The sequence below is a fragment of the Hypanus sabinus genome, chromosome 7 (assembly GCF_030144855.1).
Source record: "Hypanus sabinus isolate sHypSab1 chromosome 7, sHypSab1.hap1, whole genome shotgun sequence".
Lineage (NCBI taxonomy): Eukaryota > Metazoa > Chordata > Chondrichthyes > Myliobatiformes > Dasyatidae > Hypanus > Hypanus sabinus.
The window spans coordinates 141,062,964-141,077,897 of NC_082712.1; the positions used below are offsets into that span (position 1 = coordinate 141,062,964).

Genomic DNA, 14,934 nt, shown 5'->3' on the forward strand with positions numbered 1-14,934 from the left:
AGTTTCTAGATTACTGCTATTGTCTTCCACTATGAAGACTGACACAAAATACTTACTCAGTTCATCTGCTATTTCTTTGTCCCCCATTACTATCTCTCTGGTGTAATTTTCCTGTGGTCCAACATCCGTTCTCACCTTCCCTTTGCTCTTTATCTGTCTGAAAAAAACTTTTGATATCCTCATCATTCATTATTGGTTGGCTTACCTTCCTATTTTGTCTTCTCGTGGCTTTTTTACTTGCCTTCTGTTGGTTTTTAAGCTTACCAATCTTCTAACCACACTAATTTTTACTATGTGTTCTCTTTTGTTTTTACGTTGTATTTAACTTCCCTTGTCAGCCATAGCTGTGTCATTCTCCCTTTAGAATACTACTATTTTGGGATATATCTATCCTGCACCTTCAGAATTGTTCCCAGAACCTCCAGTATTGCTGTTCTGTTATCATCCCTGTTATTGTCCCCTTCCAATTAACTTAACTCCTCTCTCATGCCTCTGTAATTCCCTTTACTCTACTGTAATACTAATACATATGACTTCATCTTTTCTCTCTCAAACTGCAGGTTGAATTCAGTCATATTATGATCACTGACTCCTAAAGGTTCCTTTACCTTAAACTTCCTAATCAAATCTGGTTCATTACACAACACCCAGTCCAGAATTCCCTTTCACTCAGTGGGCTTAACCAGAAGCTATAGAACTAATAACTTAGTTATGCAGTGGGAAATTAATTCTTGGATTTGCAAATTGCACAAATTGTGGGGCTGTTTTTGTTCCTTCTACCCTATTTGTTCTAAGATATTGCTATATTTGTGGTTTTTTTGCACATCAGTGCTTTTAATTAATATCAAGAGATTTTTTTTGATACCATTTATTCTTTAAGCCTGTGTAGTAAAGAAATAGAAATTGGGGCATCTCAAACTTTTGTTTACTGTTATTACCAATTGACTGTACTCTGTTCACTGCCCAGTTTCACTCTTTCATTATATATTTAATTCTAATTTGCTTTATTTTCCCATCTACTCTTGTTTCTTTGTCAATTATTGCAGTGACATTGTGCTACCTACATGTAGCAGTGGATGACATGTATTGCACATCCTAGCTGAATTACAGCAGTTGCATGAAGGCTGTGCAGGGTTGAATTGGGCACTTGAAGATTTACTGCAGTATTTGGTCAGGTATTTGAATGCGGGTTTACTGTATATTTAGATTATTTCCTTGTGATCTAATGAGTCAGCTACAGCTTTATCTTAGGTGTCATTCTTTTAAGATTGGAATTGGTCTGCCACTTGAGTGTGACTTTCTTAATAACTTGGAATAAGAACTACATGCAAGGGAATCTCATGCTTGGATTTGAAAAGGAAATTTGGTAACATCCTGCTTTATGCTCCTGATTTTTAATCTGTTTGCATGGAAAAACCTGCAATGCTTCCTATTCCTTGTAAGAAATTCTTTCCACAAACATCTCTTTATTTGCACCAAACAGGAAAAAGCAACTTGCTTTCCTTAGCCAAATGTGAGTTCAATGTTTGGAAAGACAGATATAAAACTTTAAGATACATGTGTACAGTACTATTAGGAAAATTGGGAAGCAAGATTTTTGGTTAAAGATGGAAATTGGAAGACTGTCCAAATCACCTGCTTCTCCAAAACATGAGGGGATCTTTTTGGGGAATCTGACACTCAAATATACAATGGGTGTCAAGTTTTATACTTCAGATTCCCACTAAATATGCTAGAAAATGTTGGCATTTGCCCAAGTTAGTTTGTTACTTTTTTGTGTGTGGTTTTCTAAGTCTCAATTATTAATCAGTTTGGCACTAATAAGTAATTTGTATGAGTATACTGTAACACTTCTTTAAACTTCAAGTTGACATGCACTTCAACTCCTCTCATCATATTTCCCTGATTTGCCGTTTGGACTCTCCTCATCAGGATTTGTATATCTTGGGAATAATTCTTCTTTCACATGATTTGCTCACATCCCCATTTGATCACCCAAGAAAAGCTTTTAAAGAAACGTGTTTTTGCTTGGCACGGTTGTCAAATTAGGATAATATTTTAAAGATGTATTTGAGCAATTTTGGTTTTTAAGTTTAGGTTGGGTGAATAGTTTACAAATTGCCTCGTGCTGTTAATTGCATGAATGAGTCAGAAACGAAGTTGAGATGTTTTTAAGTGTAGTGCAAACCTGATTTTAACCTGTTTTAAAAAATCTTTTTGCCCAGATGATTATGCCATTGGTAGTTTGAGGAAAGGCAGAATATTTAGTTATTTAGGATATATTTTAATTTAACTCATTGTTACATTATTCATGATCTTCATTTTGATTTTTGGCTTCCTCACTTGTCTGGTAAGATGTAGATATGTGACGTTGTGTGTTACTGGTGTTCAGATTAAGATTTTTTTTCCCTGTAGTGATTTCTCCACTTTTTTTTTAACAGGTTGGCATTAATGAATCTTTTTTTTTGAACAAGTTATCTTGTTCATACAATATTGTGGGCATGTAACTCCTGAATAACTTGTTGTTGAGATCTATTCTTTTATATTTTGATTTGTTTTCATCCAAATTATCTGATGATCAGACTGGATTATGATTCAGAATTTGTTCAAATATTGATTCTGTTTGTGGAACCTTAAATATATCATAATTCACATTATATTTTGCCTTCAACTTAATTTTGATGTGAACTTATGCAACACAAAAATTTAATTGTACCTCAGAAAATATCAGAATTTATTGGTATGATTTTGATAGATCCCTCAAGATGCCCTGAACACTGTAGCATCCATCTATAAAACAAATAGTTTGTTAGTGTGCAAGAACATGCTTATTGCTGCTAATTGAGAAATGTTGCCCTTACTAATGCCTTAATTGCTGATGGAGAGTTTATAGGAAGAAAAAAAATTTAACTGGGCAATCTTGTATATTATGAATTTTAGAATTATTACTGTTGTATAGAAGGTGACTGAAGAAAATGTATATTTTCAAGTTGTCCTTTGCAAGAAAATGCATGTTTCATATCAGCTTAGGTCTAATTTAAAATAAAAGACATTAACCTCATAAAGATGACTGCTACTTAATGCTGCAGATGAAGAGTAAATAACTGGAATACAGGTTGGCTATACACTCATAATTTGTTCAGACTTGGATATATTGATTAGAAACTTGCAGGCTAGTTGTTGGGGGTGGGGTGCAAAATAGTGTTAAACTTAAATATAAAAAATGGAAAGCAATTTTTTCCCTATTTTGACATGACGTGACTAAGAACACAACTATACTTTCAGAATTGGAAGTAATAAAAGGACACATTTGAAATCTTGAATACAATACTAGATAACAATAAGCAAATTTAGATCAAAATCCTTATTAATAACAAGTATGAATATCTGAAATCTAAGATACAGCATTTAGAACATACTAGAGATACCTTTTTAAAAATTGCTCATATAAGTAATTAGTTTGGTCCACAGGCATTTTAAATTGTCCAGTGATATAAATTAAACTGCTTGAAAAGTCTTTTGAGATTCATTTTATTTAAAATGCATTGATTTTTACTAAGATTAGACTGGATACTACAGTAAAATGGAGTCACGGCAAAAATAATCTTTTGAAGTCCTCACAGTGTTATATATTTGGCATGTGCTATTTATTGGTTTATTTTTCGAAAGTTTGTTTGATTCCAATTTCAGTTCAGTCATGTATAAGCTAGTTTATCTCTAGCCCTTGTGACTTTATTTTACAACTGGTCTTGCATTTTGCCTTTTCCATTACTTCGCTCCACTTTCAAAGATTTGTAGACAAAATAAACTGAAACATAGCAGTATAGCTTTTGAGCATGGATAATTTGTTTTGAAACCAGCTGGTTATTTAAACATTTTGATTTAAAGTGGATCATATCATCTTTTAATGCTTGGAGGGCAAAGAATTTGATCTATGCCTTCCTCTTTGCCTATGTGGGGGAAAAAATTAAATCTGGCACTTTATTAAGCTTGTGTATAAAATGGATTTAAGCTTTTTTTTGCCAAAAAAAGGTTATCTAGACTAAATTCTTGTCGAATACCACTGACTCCTTCCCAACCAGCTAACCTATGGCTGGATTTTTAAACATTTCTCTTGTATTAATGGATTTTTGAATGATCTTTCTTTGACATTTTCTCATAGTTTGTCAACCATGATTGCTTTTATGTAAAACATTTTGAGCAGTTTGCATTATATATTGCATTTTTTGTGCTCCGTAACTCCTATTTTATATCAGTTTTGCAAGTGTTTCCTTGGCCACCAGATAATGGTTTTTTCCTCCATGGTTAATTGTGAGATCTGGTTGCCATGATGAAATTGCTGATAAACTGGTATAAGAAATTCCTAATAACCTGGTTAGAGAAAGTTTGCTGCAACACTGATCCTGTGAACTCTGTCTCGGATATTGATGTCAGAACTTCTTTTAAGAGGGTGACCCCTTGCAAGGTGTCAGGCCCTGATGGTGGACTTGCTAGGGCATTGAAAACCCAAGCAAGACAACCAGCAGGTGTGTTCAGGGACATCTTCAATCTCTTGCTGCTGCAGTCAGAAGTTCCCACCTTCTTCAAAAGGCTGACAATCTCACTAGAGCTGAAGAAGAGCAGGGTGAGCTACCTCGATGACCACTGCCCAGTTGCACTGACAGCTACTGTGATGACGTGCTTTGAGATGTTGACCATGGCTAGAATCAACTCTTGTCTAAGCAAGGACCTGGAACTGTTGTAATATGCCTATCACCACACTAGGTCTACAGAGAATGCAATCTCACTGGCTCTCCACTTAGCCTTAGATCACCTCAACAATAGTAATAACTACGTTAGGCTACTTATTGATTACAGCTCAACATGCAGCACAATGATACACTTGGTTCTAATTGACAAGCTCCAAAACCTGGTCCTCTATATCTGATTCTGCAACTGGATCCTTGACTTCCTTACTGGGAGATGACATTCAGTGCGGACTGGAAATAACATCTCTTCCTGGCTGACCACAAGGATCTCTGCTTAGTTCACTGCCCTACTCATTACACCCATGACTCCATGGCTAGGCAGAGCTCAAACGCCACCTATAAATTTGCTGAAGTCATCTATTGTTGGCAGAGTTTCAGATGGTGATAGCTGGTTGAGTGGTGTCATGATAATAGCCTTGCATTCAACATCAGTAAAACTAAGGAATTGATTGTGGACTTTAGGAAAGAAAAGTTGAAGGAGCGCACAGCAGTTTTCATCGAGGGATCAGCAATGGAAAGGATAAGCAGTTGCAAATTCTTGGGTGTCAACATCTCTGGGTCCAACATCTTGGTGCAATTACAAACAATTCATTATAGCAGCTGTATTTCATTAGGAGTTTAAGGTGACATGGTATCTCACCAAAGACTAGCAAATTTCTAATGATGTACCGTGAAGAGCATTCTCCACGGTTTGCATCTCTGTCTGGTATGGAGGAGCTGCTGCAGAAAGTTGTAAACTCAGCCAGTTCCATCACGGGCACGAACCTTCCCTGTATCATCACCTTCAAAAGGTGATGCCTCAAAAAGATGGCATCAATCATTAAGGACCGCCAGCACCCAGGACCTTCCCTCTTCTCATCACTACCATCATAAAAGTAGTACAGGAGCCTGAAGACAGACACACTCAATGTTTCTGGAACAGCTTTTTCTCCTCTGCCATTAGATTTCTGAATGAACCATGAACTTCTTAACACTACCTCCCTATGCTTCAGGAGAGAGGAAAATGACAAATGTCTTCCATAAAAGGATATTGTTATGTTTTTATAAAATTGCTAGTTTCTCTAACTTAGACAGTTTCCTTTATTGTTTGTGCAGTCAATGCATTGCAAACATTATGCCAGGATGTGGTTAGCTTAACGATATGCTTTTGTTTTACAAGATTGTTGCATTTACAAGGTTGTCTGCAGTTACAATTTCAATTGAAGTTTGTAATACAGAGGACTGAGTACTTTGGGTTACTAAACAAGTATGCTGTTGCTAGAAGAAATAGAAAGTTTTAAAGATCACATTCTTAAGTTTTGGAGTAATTCAGTTGTTTATTACGTTTCTGTAGCAGCGTATCATTTATGTCAACTAGTATGGTAAAGAGATCTTCTATCCTACTGATGGCAAATTAGAAATATTGCTCACTGTTGGGGCTGGGATAAAGTGCTTAATGTAAATTACAGCACTGAATAAGGTTTTGTAAAGGTGGGAAAATATCATCAATTACTATTCTATGAGGGATGTGAGTGCAAAGAATAAATTGAAAATGCATTGTTGAAAAAAATCATGAATTGCAAATTAATGCAATTATAGACTGAAAGATAACATTACTTAATCACTGCCAGTACTGAGAGTTAAGATGCAATCTTGGTGTGGAATGAACCAGCTGTCAGGCAGTTGTTGTAACAGTAGACTCAAAGGCCATTTTTATAACTTGTCTGTACCAGTTGTTTGAATCAAAGTACTTGAAGATGTATTACATAATAGATGTTGAATTGTCTAGTGCTGAAGAAAGTTGGATATTCTGTAGTTCAGTTGATCTTTGCTGCATGATCTGTATTTCAGGTAAACGTTTGAGATCTGCTTGCTCAAGAAATATGTTGCAGCCTTTTTGTTTTTTTTAAAAAAAAGGCTCTTTACTAAAGAACACTTAGCTCTTTTTACCTGTTTACAAATCTAGTGAAAACCATATTGTTTGCAAGGTTGGTCAAATAAAAGTACATAAAATAAATTATTTAAAATAACTGCTTGTTAATGAACTGAAAAATAATTGCTTGTTCATGTTCATTAATGTGAAATCCATTTCCAAACTAAACACTCTCCATAAAGGTTTGAGAAATACAATTGAAGGATGGTTTATGCTTCTGTTCCTTTTGTGTATATTTTTAATATTCTGCTTTGGAATGCCTTCGGAATCAGATTTATTATCACTGAAGTCTGAAATTTGTTGTGTTGTGGAGCAGAAGAGCACCAAGACAAGTTTTTAAAATAGTACACAAGAGGAAAATAGGTAGTGCTCATGGACCTTTCAGAAATTTGATGGCAGATAGAGTGCAAGAAACTTCCTAAAACTTTGAGTGCAGATCTTCAGGCACTTGTGCATTTTCACTAATGATAATAATGAGAAGAGTGTATGACCTGGATGATGAGAGTCCTTAATGGATGCTGCCTTTTTGAAACACTACTTTTGAAGATCTCCTCCTCTTCTCCTCCTCCTCCCCCCCCCCCCACCCCCAGGATGGGGAGGGTTGTACCTTTGGAGTTGGCAGAATCTCCAATTCTCTGCAGCCTCTTTTGATCTTGCAAATTGGATACCCCCTACCAGGCAGCGATACCTCAATTAGACTGCTCTCCACTTTACATCTATAGAAATTTTGTGACATACCTGATCATTTCACACTCTTAATGAAGTATAGATGCTGTAGTCTTTTGTGATTGCATCAGTGCATTGGGGCTTGGTTAGATCCACTGAAATATTGATGCCTAGGAACTTGAACCTGCTCGTCCTTTCCATCATTGACCCCTAAAGGAGGACAGGTATGTCTTCTGCTGACTTCCCCTTTGATTGCTGACAATCAATTGCTTGGTCTTGCTGATATTGATTGCTATCACCTCTTGTAAAGTAAAGTCAAATGACATAGGCATCAGCAAAACTTCACTTCCAGATGAGCCCAATACCTTCTATGCTTTGACCATCAGAACTTTAAGGAAGCATCACAAACTCCCACAGCCCCTGATGATCCTATGATTTCAGTTTCTGAGGCTGACATGCGAGCAGTCTTCAGAAGGGTGAAGCCTTGGAAAGCATCTGGCCCAGATGGGGTACCTGCCTAAGTGCTAAAGAGCTGTGCTGGGGCTTGGTTAGATCCTCTGAAATACTTCATCTCTCGCTTCGGCAGTTTGAGGTACCCACCTGCTTCAAATAGCTTTCATTTATACCTGTGTTAAATAAGAATGTGGTAACCTGCCTCAATGACTATTGTCCAGTTGCGGTTGCATCCATGGTATGAATTGTTTTGAGGTTGATGGAACATATCAACTGCCTGACAAGCAATTTTGATCCACACCTATTTGCCTACTGGTGCACCAGATCCACAGCAGATGCCATCTTATTGGCTCTTCACTCAACCCTGGATTATCTGGACAACAAGGATGCATGCATCAGGATGCTCTCTTGTCTACAGCTTGGCATTCAATACCATAATTCCCTCAAACTAATCAAGAAGCTTCAAGACTTTGGCCTCAATACCTTGTGCAGTTGGATCCTCTATTTCCTCACTTGTAGACCCTAGTCATTTCAGATTGGCAACAACATCTCTATCTCAATCAGCACAGATGCGCCACAAAATTGTGATTAGCCCCGCTGTACTCGCTTTACACTTAGGATGGTGTGGTTAAGCACAGTTCCAGTGCCATATTCAAGTTTGCTGATGATGCCGCTGTCATAGGCCAATTGAAGGTGGTGACGAATTGGCATATAGGAGGGAGACTGAAAATCTGGTGGAATGATGTCACAACAACAACCTCGCATTCCATGTTAACAAGACCAAGGAGCTGATTATTGACTTTAGGAAGAGGAAGCCAGAGGTCTATGAGCCAGACCTCTGGAGGATCAGAAGTGGAGAGAGTGAGCAACTTTAAATTCCTTTGTTATCATTTTGGGGGAACTGTGCTGGGCCCACACACAAGTACAATTACAAAGAAAGCATGCTAATGTCTTTACTTAGTCAATAAGTCATTAGGTACTCCCATCACCCAGGATATGTCCTCTTCTCATTGCCACCATCAAGGAGGAGGTGTAGGATATATCATTTCGGTTAATTGGGACACATTGGGATCAATACATTTTGGCTGATTTAAATGGCTGCCCTAATTGACTGAAGTTTCATGGAAATAGTTATCATCCAGTATACACTGCAGTATTTTTGACTGTAAAGGACAAAATGGTGGAGATGCATAGTACAGCCAAAATAAAAAGAAAACAAAAATCAATGCTTTTTTTTTAAATCGGTGTCCATTGACCCAAATAAATAATATATAACAGGAGGAACACACACAAAATGCTGAAGGAGCTTAACCAGGTTAGGCAGCATCCATGGGGGGAAAAAAGTACAGTACAATTGACATTTCCATAGATGCTGCCTGGCCCGCTGAGTTCCACCAGCATTTCATGTGTGTTGCTCGGATTTGCAGCATCTGCAGATTTGCTCGTTTGTGAATATATAACACGAGCACATGCAACCTTCACTGTCTAAAAAATTTTGCGTGACTGACACTGGCTAGAATTGAATTGAATTGACTTTCTTCTATCGTTCACATACATGAAGAGTTATGTCTTTATGTTATGTCTCCATCTAAGTGTACAATGAGCAATCATAGTAATTTATAATAAAACAGTCAGTGTAACATTTGAAATACACTCAGATCAGCATGAGTTAATCTATCTGATGGCCTGGTGGAAGAAGCTGTCCTGGAGCCTGTTGGTCCTGGCTTTTTTGCTGCAGAACCATTTCCTGGATGGTAGCAGCTGGAATAGATTGTGGTTGGGGTGACTTGGGTTCCCAATGATCCTAAGGGGCCCTTTTATCACACCTGTCTTTGTAAATGGCCTGAATCATGTGGAGTTCGCACCTGCAGATGTGCTGGGCTGTCCGCACCACTCTGTGCAGAATCCTGCAATTAAGGGAGAAACTGTTCTGCAACAGTCTCCTTTCCTAAATAGACAAAGGGAATCCCAGCTGTTACCTCAGTTTGGTTTTGTTCTTCGAGATGTCCCATATAGACAGCTGCCCTGATTAACTGAAGGCCCAATTAACTGGAATCCACTGAACATTTGTAATTTATAGAATTTTGATATTCCATTGTACTACTGTCACAAAACAAATTTTACAACATATACCAGTGGTATTAAACCTGCCTGATTCTATTCCAAAGACCTTGCAAGTTCCTCAAAGAATTGAGTTGAAAGCTTAGCATTATTGATCTTGTAGGAATTATATTTTTAAGTGGTGGTGTTTATGCAAATAAATATTTATCAGAATTGGGGCAACATTCAAATCTAATATTGTAGTGCTGCTTACTGTGCATTTGCAAACTAATATTTACTAATAAGCTACTTTATAGTGGATTTGTAATTCCAAATGGAAAATTTGTGATCTTGTTTCTTGTTGGTTAGTATGTTCTGATTAGCTTTTAAATTATTTTCAAAATCCTTTTACTAATAACATTGCCTTCTAAACTGATATCTGGCAGTTTGGAGTATATATGTCAGGCTTTTGGGATGCTGCCATTGCTGTAGGTGTGGTTTCCTTCCTGTAATTCATTTGTTAAGGGCTATTGCTCAGCTTGGATTCTGGAAGCAGTGCCATTCATTTTGCTGTGCAATATTAGTTATTACCTTTCATTTAATTTGGCAAGAAACTTGAGTATTAACAAAAATCTGAAAAATTGGCCAGAATAACATTATCCCATGGGAAAAATTTTGGAGTAATTGAACCTGGTTCTGTGAGCTCTTTGAATAGACCTGTAAATTTGTTTCAATACATTTGATAGCAAGAAATGGAAAGCCATTTAACTAATCAAATCCACGTATTTTTAGGTCCATGTAAATGGGGATGTTGCCTTACTGAACAGAATTGGCGAATAGTGCTTTTTTTAATGGGCAAGATGGATTCAATAGTTGGTCATTAAAAATGTCCATCCAAAACTTTAATTCTGTTTTTAAAGTTCTAGTGAGGCACTTGAACCTACAATTGCATCAGCAGGCATGTATTCAAAGTTTCTTATGCCCATTTCCAGCAATAGGCTTTTGAAATATTCTCTCATTTGAAGTTTTAAACTTTTTGTTCTTGCAGCTTTTGCTCAGTATAATAATTGGGGTATTTGAATTATAGTGATCAGAATCCACATATACTGTATACAGCAGAAACTTGAATGGTTAAATGCTGTCTCAGGAAGTTGCTGGACCCTTGATCTAATTTGCTACCACTCTACTGAAGATACAGACCCATTTCCTTCAAAGTAAATTAGTCTGGTACTTTCCAAAGTTAAATCAATCAATAAGTAAGAGCTACTAGTGTGTTTGTATAATGCTAGTCATTATAATTTTCAAGATGGCTTCCATCAAACGTTAACCAAGGTTAACTTGTTTTCACTATGTTCTCCTTCCATCTCTTTTAAAAAAAATTGTAATGGCATTGATTTACCAATTCTTAAGAAAATGGGTTGCTAAAATTGCTGAAAATAAGTGCGTTTGGCAAAGTGGTATTCTGTGCTTGATCAGATTTCCTCATTCCTGATATTGGGACTAATAATTGTGGAATTAGAATTCAAATACCAGAATGGTTGCCAACATGCCAGTTAATTTGCAGCAGGTTAATGAGCTAATCAGAGTTAATTGAGAGAAATTTCAACTATTAAATCATACCAGCTCCACTTAATGTTTAACTCAAAACACTTACTGTAGAACAGTACTTGCATACTGTTTTGGATTGACAACTTTATTCGAGATTCTTAAACCTTTGGAACCTTAAAATGAGATGCCTAATTTCTGAAATAAGCTATCATTATAATAAACTGACAGTTGAACTGCATGAGAGGGGAATGAAGTTACAAAACTTGTTTGCATTCAAGCAATCATTCAGTACTTCAAATTGCAGACACTTTTTAGAATGTCTGTTTTGTCCAGCATTATCCATTGCTTAGACTATGGCATTGCAATGGAAGGACACCAGCACCATGCAGGGTGTTTGAAGCTCTACCAGTTTCTTGAGGCAAACATAGAACTTGTCTTGCTTCTGTTGTAGCAATAGGCCGTTACTAACAAGCTGTCCATTAGTGCGCACTTTCTGTTCCTGAGCCTACAGTAGTTGATCTTTCACCTGGCCAAACAGTCCTCCCTGCATTTCCATAACCACAGCAGGAACCATACCTCAACCCTGCCAGGGAATCTCGAACTGCTGTATGTTTGACCGCATAATCAGTTAATTCTACATTTGAGTACGTGGGTTACTTTGTATACTATCAAATTGTTCACTTGGATTCAATCAAATTTTTAAAAAAAATTGTAATACGTTATTACTGTGCATCCTGGATTTGGTTATTTCACCCATATAAACAACTCAATTTGTGATTCTTTTTTTCAAATTTTGGTTTTAAAAGCAATATGATGGAGATAAAATAGTAAGAATTTACTGCAATATAAGGGTTCAGTTACAATTTCAAATACAGTGGATTCTGGTTAATTGTGACACATTGGGACTAGAGCATTTTGGCCTAATTAAGTGGCTGCCTCAATTGGCTAGTTTCATGGAAGTAGTTAGAGAGGTATTTTTTAAAAGAACAAACTACCATTTAATTGAGTAACAAATTATCTATTTAAATGAAATGCAGAACAAATTAGAACATAGCCAATACTACTACAGTACTACAAAACTGTGTATTAGTTCCTAATAACAGAGGAATTCATCCAGTGTATGCTATGGTGTTCTTTTGATTAACTGTAAATTAATCAGCGCAGACATCTGGTACAGATAATGGACTTTAAAAATTCATTTTAAAAGTCAGCATAAAAAACAAAATAATGAAAAATCGCTGCTTTTTGGATCGGCATCCATTGGCCCAAATGGATAACATAAATAGCACACGCAACTGGTGCATATGAACAAACACCCGGTATAGATAATGGACAGCCTTCATGCAATGCTTTTGAAGATTGCATTCTCCAAATCATTTTTATTGTTGTAATATTCAAGATGGCTGTCGATACCTTCAAATTCTTCGTAGCGTCTAACTTGTTGAAGGAATGAAATAGTTTCATTTTCACTCCCTGCTACTTTTGGCATCTTCAAGCCTCAATACTGGAAATGGCAGTGAGCAAAATAGTTCCAAGTTGTCTTCCTAATTCCTTGTCAACTATCAATGACAAAAATTACTGTTTTGAATAAACGCACAAACACATGTACTTTAAAAATCGGTTAGCTTTAAGCATGGTGTGGTATTTAACAGCTGTGCAAGTGCACATGACTGATGCTAGTTAGAAACTGTTTGGCAACAGTCTCCTTTGAGAACTACAACACTCCAAGTTAAATATGTATATTTAAGCAGTCTTAATCTTGATCCAACCTAAAATAAACCTCCAGAACTGCTTGCTTGCACTACATTGAAATAATTTGCTACTCTTTTGTATGCTTGTATATTTTATTTTAAAGTTTCCATAAATTGATAATATTTAAAGTTAGAATGTGGTGACTAAATTAAGTAATGTAACATGCAGTTAGGTGGCTTAAAAGGAGAAACTCCTGGTCAAGCAAAAGTGGACGATGGTTTCTGGTTATTTTGCTTTATTTTGGGGGAAATGGGATTTGGACTTGGTCTTGCAGGATTGAAAGTGAAAGTTGTGATCATCTAATAGTGTAGATACCTCTGGGTGAGACTGTAAAAATGACTAAGTAATTTTAAATTTTGACAAAGTGTGTATAATACAAAAAATGATATGTTCTGTCAGCTTTGCTGCAATGTGGTGGTTAAGCTACAGTTTTTAGAAACACTAGTAGTGTTTCTAAAGACACCAATGTTAAAGCAGCCACCATAAGGATGATCAACCAAAACACTATCATTTTATTATTCTGAGAGCTGTGTAAAGCTGAAAGTGTAATTGTCTACTTTATCTATTAAAATGCACCAAAAATTGAAGAGGTTTGGAATGCGGGAGTGGGATTTTGGTTGCTGAAATTCTGGCTTGTGTAAATGAACACTCTAAATTTTCCTCTTTCACAGTCCTATTTTGTTACGGATTATGACCCTACAATTGAAGATTCCTATACCAAGCAGTGTGTTATTGATGACAGGGCGGCAAGATTGGATAGTAAGTATCCTAATATCAGGGTGAGTCCTTGGGTTTTGTAGGTTGATCATGGCAAGAACTTTTAAGTTATCTATTGAAGCCTGATCCATTCCACCAACTGTTCTCTCCTTGGTCATGTAAATTCTTTCCTTTTGGCTATTTATCTAACTCCCCTTTGAATGCTGCAATTAGTAGTTCCACTCCCTTCTGTAATCTTCAAAAAGCTTTTACAATGGAATGCAGGGTAAATAATATTTGGTTAAAGTGTGTTTGGCTGGTAGCTCATGTTTGAATTGGAAACTGGCTATTAGTTGTATCCACTCTGAATTCTCAGGACACAAGTTTGAGAGATGAAGGTCAGAGGCTAGGGCTTCTGCCTGCACTGCCACTAAGCAGTGAGCTTGGTAGAAGAGTGGTAGATACATACTTTATTGATCCCAAAGGAAATTCCGGTGTCACAGTAGCATTACAAATGTACAGATATACAAATATTAGAAGAGAACTAAGATGTAATAAAAAAAAGTTACCACAGACAGTCTAACAGGAGGGGGGTCATCCAACTATTGGTTGACTCATTGTGGAGCCTAATGTCCGAGGGTAAGAATGACCTCATATAGTGCTCTTTGAGTTGTGCAGTCACCTTAGTCTGTTACTAAAGGTGCTCCTCTGTTCAGCCAAGGTGGCATGCAGAGGGTGAGAAACATTGTCCAGAATTGCCAGGATTTTCTAGAGGGTCCTTACTGAAGAAGATTGATACAGATTTTATGCTGAGGGCTGGTGTAGGGAATAGCCCCTGCATAGAACCCTGCATTGAATGGTGTCTGAAATTAGCTAGGGAAAAGTGATTTAATTAAGGGTTGTTATTTTTACTGATTCTATATATTAAATTGCTGCTGTTTTAGTAATCTATTTGAAACTATTTGTACTCTAACATTTTATAATCGGAGCCAGGACTAAGTAGCTATCTGTAGAATCTTTATTGTATTGTTAAAGGTTGATGGGGCCTTACTATGCCCAAAACTGTGTTGCAGTAGGAGGCTGTTTTGGCCCATTTCAGCCTATTCCAACTAGCAGAGC

At 36.8% G+C, this 14,934-nt stretch overlaps 1 protein-coding gene across 3 annotated transcripts in view; it reads left to right on the forward strand.

The window, feature by feature from the left end:
• rras2 (RAS related 2) overlaps positions 1 to 14,934 on the forward strand; it is a 74,968-nt gene that overhangs the window by 43,251 nt on the left and 16,783 nt on the right. For all 3 annotated transcript variants that reach the window (XM_059975782.1, XM_059975785.1, XM_059975783.1), the window contains exon 2: positions 13,791 to 13,878. In XM_059975782.1, the coding sequence (XP_059831765.1) occupies positions 13,791 to 13,878 (88 nt within the window). The remainder of the gene's footprint in view (positions 1 to 13,790; positions 13,879 to 14,934) is intronic.